The sequence below is a fragment of the Hermetia illucens genome, chromosome 2, assembly GCF_905115235.1.
Source record: "Hermetia illucens chromosome 2, iHerIll2.2.curated.20191125, whole genome shotgun sequence".
NCBI lineage: Eukaryota > Metazoa > Arthropoda > Insecta > Diptera > Stratiomyidae > Hermetia > Hermetia illucens.
Window position 1 is genome coordinate 185,940,751 of NC_051850.1, and position 8,082 is coordinate 185,948,832.

At 41.4% G+C, this 8,082-nt stretch overlaps 1 protein-coding gene across 2 annotated transcripts in view; it reads left to right on the top strand.

Annotated features, from left to right (window-relative positions):
* LOC119647551 (ribosomal protein S6 kinase beta-2) overlaps positions 1-7,841 on the top strand; it is a 197,321-nt gene extending 189,480 nt beyond the window's left edge. For both annotated transcript variants that reach the window (XM_038048544.1, XM_038048545.1), the window contains one exon: positions 6,584-7,841. In XM_038048544.1, coding sequence (XP_037904472.1) covers positions 6,584-6,820 — 237 coding nt within the window. In that variant the 3' untranslated portion in view covers positions 6,821-7,841. The remainder of the gene's footprint in view (positions 1-6,583) is intronic.
* Positions 7,842-8,082: the final 241 nt, after the last annotated feature.

The following is an 8,082-nucleotide window of genomic DNA, read 5'->3' on the forward strand; positions in this document are numbered from 1 at the left end:
AAAATGATCCAAATGCTTAAAAAAGTGGTAGTCGGTTGGCGAAAGGTCCGGTGAATATGGTGGATGACGCAGAGTCTCATATTGCAATTCGTTCAACTTTTCAACCATTGTTCTGGATGCATGAGGTCGTGCTTTGTCGTGAAGGAGTATCACATGATCTCTGTTGACTAATCTCGGCCGTTGAATACTGAATTTTTGGTGGATTGCCTGGAGAGGGCACGGTACATCTGTGCATTTATCGTTTCTCCAGGTGCAAAAAAAGAACAGTGGATAACTCCAGGTGTAGACCACCAAACTGTCACCATTACCTTCTTCGGATGGAGTCTTGGTTTCGGTATATGCTTCGGTCACTCATCAGCATCTAACCATTGTGCTGATCGGCGACAATTGTCGTTTAATATCTACTTTTCATAGCATATCACTATTTTGTGCAAAAAGGTATCGGTTGTGTTGCGGGAGAGTAAAGAACTGCAAATTTCAATTCGAAGCGCCATGTTTTGCTCCGTAAGGGCATGTGGGACCCATTTGTCGAGCTTTTTCACCTTTCCAAGTTGTTGCAAGTGCCGGGAAACTGTCGAATAGTGTACGCCCAGTTTCTCTGCAATGTCTCTCACAGACTGACGTATGTCGGATTCGACTAGCAAACGCGGCGCGTTGTTGTCAATCGATGGTCCTGGATGTCCATGTGGCTCAGTTTGAAGGTTTACGTCGCCTGACCGGAAGTTTTCGAACCATCGCCGTGTGGTTCGTTCGCTTACCGTATCAGCTTCAAATGCACTGTTAATGTTCCTGGTCGCCTCAGCTGCTTTATTGCCGAGTTTGAACTCATACAGAAAAAGTATACGTTCTTGGCTCTTTTCCATCCTTTTTACACAAAACCTTATTAAAATCGGTTTATTGTCTGTCTGTCTGTCCGTCTGTCTGTCTGTCTGTTCGTCACACGCATTTTTCTCGGAGACGGTTATAGCGATTGACACCAAATTTGGTAGAAAGCTGGGAACTGTGAACGCTCACGCATATAGTCAGTTACATCCTTTTATGACGAATTTAAGGAGGGGTCCCCATACATGCAAAAGGGAGGTGTAAATTTTTTTTCATCAAATATAGTCATGTGGGGTATAAAATTAAAGGTCTCGGTTAGTACTTTCCGAAGACGGTCTTAGTTTTGACATTTGTTGGAAAGGTGGGGAGCGCGGGAGGTTCAAAGTGTCCATTCTTTAAGGGGGCCATTCTCACAAACTACTCAACCGAAAAATCTGAAAAAAATCAGGAGGCTGCCACTATATGGTGCCTGGGTTCCGAAATACCTTCCATACTGATATCTGTACAAATAAAGTTAATAATAGTATATTACTATAATTTTTAGTAATTGGCTGGAAAACCCCCCTTAAATTCATGCTAGCACCACGAAATTTCGCAACAATATAGGATATAATATAGAGCATGATATCACCAAGTTTGGTGGAAATTGCACTATTACTAACAAAGTTATAATACGTCAAGATTGTCGCTTCTTTGCAAATTCAAGACTATGAAAGTCAATGTCATCCGAAAGTGGATATTCTCACATAATATATGCATATATTACGTGCTACGTACTAAGAAATATACAAAACCTTTCGTACCTGAAGCGTCCAGCTTCCGGTTTCCCGACTTGTTTATATTTTATGTTGGGTAAATTGTTGGCATTTGCTAATAATATTAAACTGAGAGCGTGAAGCGTATGAGGTTGAACATTATTAATACAGGGCTTTCCATCAAATGATTTATTTAAATCGCTTTCTAGAAAATAGAGGGCAATGGAATTTTTAGCTATATTACACGGAGCTCTCGTGCACTCGTCGCTCCTCACATCTTTTTCTTTTTCTTCGGCCTTCAGTTCACAAGCGGGGGTCGGCTCGTGGTGATCGGTTTCGTCATTTTATTTCATCAAATGCCTGATCAGGATGTAATCGCGAGACCTTTAAATCCCCATCCAGCGTACACAAGCCACTATTGTTTTGGTCGGCTTTTTGGTTGCTTACCATTGCTTTCGATGTTCTGACCAATACTGGTTGTTGAATTCTCGTTAGCGTGAATTACGTGACCACACCATCGAAAACGCCTCTCTTGCAGTTTTTCCACAATCGATGCGAACCCATATCGATCGCAGATATTCTCATTTCAGATGTAATCAAAATGTGTCACGTCCCCATTACCGCAAGACGCCGTTCATTGTCCTTTATAGTCGGCCGACACTCAGAACTATAGAGAGCGGCAGACGGACGACATTGCAGTAAATTTTAGATTTGAGGCGTGCGCTGATACGTCGATCACAAAGAACACCAGTTGGGGAATGCCACTTCATCGAGGTTGCATTAATGCGTAATTACACAGTTCTCCCAATTGGCTGATAGCATTAGCTCGAGATATTTAAATCGCTGAGTTCTGGCAATGGTAGTAACCTGCCCTTCGAGATATTTAAATCGCTTAGTTCTAGCAATGGCAGTAACCTGCCCAGAACTGAGCGATTTCAATATCTCGGGTCAATGCTATAAGGCTATGGAGAACTACGTTATGCTTCTCACATAGGGAAACACAAAACCTTTTATACCTGAAGCGTCAAGCTTCCGGTTTCCCGACTTGTTTCCTTTTAATTCACTATTATCACAACGATGGTCAAAACTGAATGACTCCTTGATTAAATGCAGGAGTATTTATACTTCATTATCCGACACCAACAGCGCCAACTCGTGGTGGTTTGATACAGCAAAATCGAAACTAACTTCACTTCATTGCCAAATCGGCCATTTCATGTGCAACAACCTAATATTTATGGATGTGCTTTCAGGCTGTCTTACGCTCAGTTCTGGATGACGGCCTTTAAAAGCGACAACAAACAATTACCCAGCTTTAGTCTAGCTTAGACTTAAAAAACTGGCGGTTTTAGTTCAATATAACTAGCAACCTTGTCGTGGTTTTGCGACGATATAAAGGAGCGTTTTTCTACCTGTTGCTACTTTCGGTCACGCTGCTCCCAGGGCAGAGATGAGGCAGCGTCTGAAGAGTTGCCTCTGCTCTGGACGAAACCGTTAGTTCTTTTTAAGGTTTTGTGTAAACACAAAACCTTATTAAAATCGGTTTACTGTCTGTCTGTTTTTTTTTTTCGGCGTTGGAAGGTGGAAAGGTTCAAAACCTACTGCTAGCTCCTGCCACGAAGTTATGTGAGACTTCTACTCACTAAAACCACCTCCTTCCACTCTCCCCACGGAACTCCTATCAAGTATTGCATTGCGGGGCTGGATCAGCTTTTAACTGCGGCTCATTATGGTTCTCTCCCTTCCTTGTTTTCGTCGTAGTTCTTCCTGCCTAAGCTGTTGGTGAATAGCTTGCAGTTCCCTTACAACCTGGTTCCAGGCATCCGTTGACTCCAGCATAAACTCCACAATGTTTTCGGGTGTTAAACGCCTGTCTGCGACCGCTTCCATTCTTGTTCGGTGTGCGGTGAACCTGGGGCAATCAAATATGACATGCTCCGCATCCTCAGCCACGTTACAACATCTTGGGCAGCATGGTGATTCGTCGTGACCAAATCGATGTAAATAAGCACGATAACCTCCATGTCCACTCAAGAATTGCGTTAACTCGTAGCTTAATTCCCCATGGTTTCGTTCAAACCATCTCCGAATATCCGGAATGATGCGGTATGTCCAACGACCAGTTTGGGACTCGTCCCATCGCTGTTGCCACCGTTCGATAGATTCCCACCGTGCCAGCTGCCGTCGAAATGCGCTAGACTCTCCAGCTGCATACGTTTTGTCGTAGAGTCGCCGACTTTCCTTCGCCAAAATGTCTATGGGGAGCATCCCTGCTAGTACATATGCCGCTTCTCCTGATGTTGTCCGATATGCACTGCATACCCGGAGTGCACTTAACCGATACGCCATTCCCAATTTTCGGCAGTTCACTTTGTTATTCAGAGCAGTTGCCCAAACTGGAGCTGCGTAGAGTAGCACGGAGCTGACTACTCTGGAGAGCAGAAGACGTCGACTTTGTCTTGGCCCACCGATGTTCGGTAGTATCCTCGAGATCGTTGTAGCGATGGAAGACGCTTTAGTTGCGGCGTACTCAATGTGTCTTTTGAAGTTGAGTCTTCTGTCAATAATTACTCCCAAGTATTTGAGCGATGGTTGGGAGTAAATTGTTTTACCGCCAACTTTGATTTTCACAGTTGTGTTCTTTCTTCTCTTGCTAATGAGAACTACTTCTGTTTTATGCTCGGCAAGTGAAAGGCCAGAATTTCTCAACCAGGAATTGATCTCCCATATCGCTTCATTTGCATAGATCTCGATCTCGTCTTGGTGCTTTGCGATCACTGTCTGTCTGTCTGTCTGTCTGTCTTTTTTTTTTTTTTTTTTCATCGTTGGAAGGTGGAAAGGTTCAAAACCTACTGCTGGCTCCTGCCAAACAGTTATGTGAGACTTCTACTCACTAAAACCACCTCCTTCCTCTTCCACTCTCCCCACGGGACTGCTATAAGCATTGCATCGTGGGGCTGGATCAGTTCTCAACTGCGGCGCATTATTGTTCGCTCCCTTTCTTGCTTTCTTCGCAGTTCTTCATGCCTTAGCTGTTCATGAATCATTTTCAGCTCAATTACCACTTGATTCCAAGCCTCCGTTGATTCCAACATAAACTCCACTATATTTCCAGGTGTTAAGCGCCTGTCTGCGATCGCCTCCAGCCTAGTTCGGTGTGCTGTGAACCTTGGGCACTCAAACACAACATGCTCCGCATTCTCAGCGACGTTACCACATCTTGGGCACCATGGTGACTCGTCGTGTCCAAATCGATAAAGATAAGCCCGATAACCTCCATGTCCACTTAAAAACTGTGTTAGCTCGTAGCTTAGTTCCCCGTGATTCCTTTCCATCCATCTTCGAATGTGTGGAATGATACGGTAGGTCCAACGGCCAGTTTGTGCCTCGTTCCATCTCTTTTGCCATTTTGCGATGGATTCTCGCCGTGCTAGTTGCCGTCGAAGTACAATAGACTCACCGATTGCATACATATTGTCGTAGAGACGCCGACCTTCATCCGCCAAGATGTCTATGGGGATTGTCCCTGCCAGTACATATGCTGCTTCTCCTGATGTCGTTCGATAAGCACTGCATACCCGGAGTGCACTTAGTCGATACGCCATTCCTAGTTTTCCGCAGTTTGATATGTTTTCCAGAACGGTTGCCCAAACTGGAGCTGCGTAGAGTAGCACGGAATTAACTACCCTTGAAATAAGACGACGTCGACTTTGTCTTGGTCCACCAATGTTCGGTAGTATCCTCGAGATCGTTACAGCGATGGAAGATGCTTTAGTTGCAGTGCACTCAATGTGTTTTTTAAAGTTGAGTCTTTTGTCAATCATTACTCCCAAATATTTAAGCGACCCTTGGGAGTAAATTGTTTTTCCACCAACTTTAATTTTCACGGTCGTGTCTTTCCTTCTTTTGCTGATTAGCACTAGTTCCGTTTTATGTTCAGCAAGTGATAGACCGGACTTTCTCAACCAGGAATTGATCTCCCATATCGCTTCATTTGCATAGATTTCGATCTCGTCTAAGCGTTTTGCCACTATTGTTACCTCGATATCGTCCGCAAAACCAATAGTTGTCACGCCGTTAGGAAGGCGTAGCGTCAGCACTCCGTTGTACATAATTAACCACAGTAAGGGACCTAAGACAGACCCCTGTGGTACGCCGCACGTCATTGGGAATAATTTCACTCCATCGTCCGAGTCGCAATATAATCTTCTTCCAAGAAGAAATGCAACAACGATGCGCACAATGTACTTTGGAACCTTTAGTTTGGTTAGAGCCTCTACGATTTTCGTCCACTTTGCAGTGTTGAAAGCATTTTTTACATCGAGGGTCACCACTGCGCAGCATTTGTCATCTTGTATTGCAGCGCGAGCCAGGCCTGTCTGTCTGTCTGTCTGTCCGTCACACGCATTTTTCTCGGAGACGGTTATAGCGATTGAGACCAAATTTGGTAGAAAGGTGGGAACTGTGAACGCTCACGCATACAGTGAATTACATCCTTTTACGTCGAATTTAAGGGGGGGTCCCCATACATGCAAAAGGGGGGTGTAACATTTTTTTTCATCAAATATAGTCATGTGGGGTATCAAATTAAAGGTCTCGATTAGTACTTTTCAGTGCCGATCTTAGTTTTGATATTCGTTGGAAGGGTGGGGAGCGCGGCAGGTTGAAAGTGATCACTTCTTTAAGGGGGCCATTCTCAGAAACTACCAAACCGAAAAATCTGAAAAAAATCAGGAGGCTGCCACTATATAATGCCTGGGATCCGAAATACCTTCCATGCCGATATCTGTTTAAATAAAGTTAATAATAGTATATTACTACAATTTTTTGTAATTGGTTAGAAACCCCCCTTAAGTTCATCCTAGTACCATGAAATGATGGTACAATTTATCAGACAGTAGAATATACCAGACTCTCCCCTATTTTTCTATTTTGGAGATAGTTGGTGGTCTCAGACTATCAATCTTGTAATTATATATCTAAATGTTTTTTCCGTTTTCTGCTAGGGTTTTACATATGTTGCCCCGTCGGTCTTAGAAGATATGCAACGCGGACCTCGTGTATTTCCAGCCCGCTCACCTCGCCGTACAGCCCGTCAACGAGAGGAACACTATCGATTGGCATTCCCAAAACAAACACATGGTATCTTAGCCCGAGCGACTCCGCCCCATTTACAAAATTTCGCCCCGCGACCATCGCCCCAAGACGAAATGATGGACATTCAAGGATTACCAATCGTATAGTTTCTTATGGAATAAAAAAAAAAAAAAAATAGATGAGTAAAACGAATAAAAACAAAACAAAACAAAATATAAATACGAAATAAATCAACAGATTAAAGAAATAAATAATATATTGAAGTAAAAAGTTACAGAAACACAACAGAGAATTAAAGAGAAACGCGTTGTACCGTATTCAATAAGAAGGAAAACTAAGAGATCTATGGATTCATTTTGTTACTTATTTTTATTTAACGAATAGTGCAAAAAGTGAAAACAAAACTATACACAAATCCCTATGACTCCTAGACAAAGAGAAAAGTCACTAATGATGATTTCTGTTAGTTCTTGTTTAATTTTTCATCTTCTTAAGTGAATATAGATCAATTACTTGTGTTTTCGTTTGATTGATAGCCTCTAAGAAAATGCACATTACCTTCTTTCAGTTAGGATTTTTCGTTGCTTAACTTTGCTAAACGAGCGGATTATAGATTATGAATAAATAGATATATGAGAAGTAAAAATTAGCCAAAAATACGAGAGGAGATTGTCGATTTTTGGAGTTTATTATTCGATTTATGCAACTATTTCAACTACTATTACTTAATTTCGGAATATTTTCGCCGAATTGGCACCTGAATTAGTGACGGTCGATGTCAGCCGGCATCAAGTGATGCAGTTTTGTTGATTATTAGACGATGTCGACTGTTCGCGAAATTCTACTAAATTAAACATTTAAAAATTTATTAAAACTACTCAATACTATACAAATGCAACCATGATTGATTATACAAATATTTCTAAAAGAATCAAATGAGAAATGCTATTATTTTTCCTGTTTTCTGTTTTTTTTTTAAGAAACTGATTTATGTTAAGAATAAAATGTATCAAAGCCTATCTATCAATTTATTACCATAAAAGTGTATGTGACTCCGAGGCCGCCATAATGAGAAATAACAAAAAAAAAAATCTAGAATTAAAGAAAAAACTGAAATAATTTTTTTTTTGATGAATATATGATGAAAATGTTTTCTTTACAGTTGTAGGAATTGTTTTTTTATTTTTTTTGTTGATCTTTTCTTATTTTTTTCCTTAACGATCGCAACAGTTGTACTGCTGTGCGACACGAAGGAAATAAAACTCGATCACCTGATTTTTCTCCGCAAATTTTAAGTGCATAATTTATATCCCAATTCCTTTTACTTTCCCAATTTTTTTTTGTTTTTAAATTAGGAAAATTTCAGGAAATTAACAAATTTTATTTGTGAATTTATAACCTGCGTGAG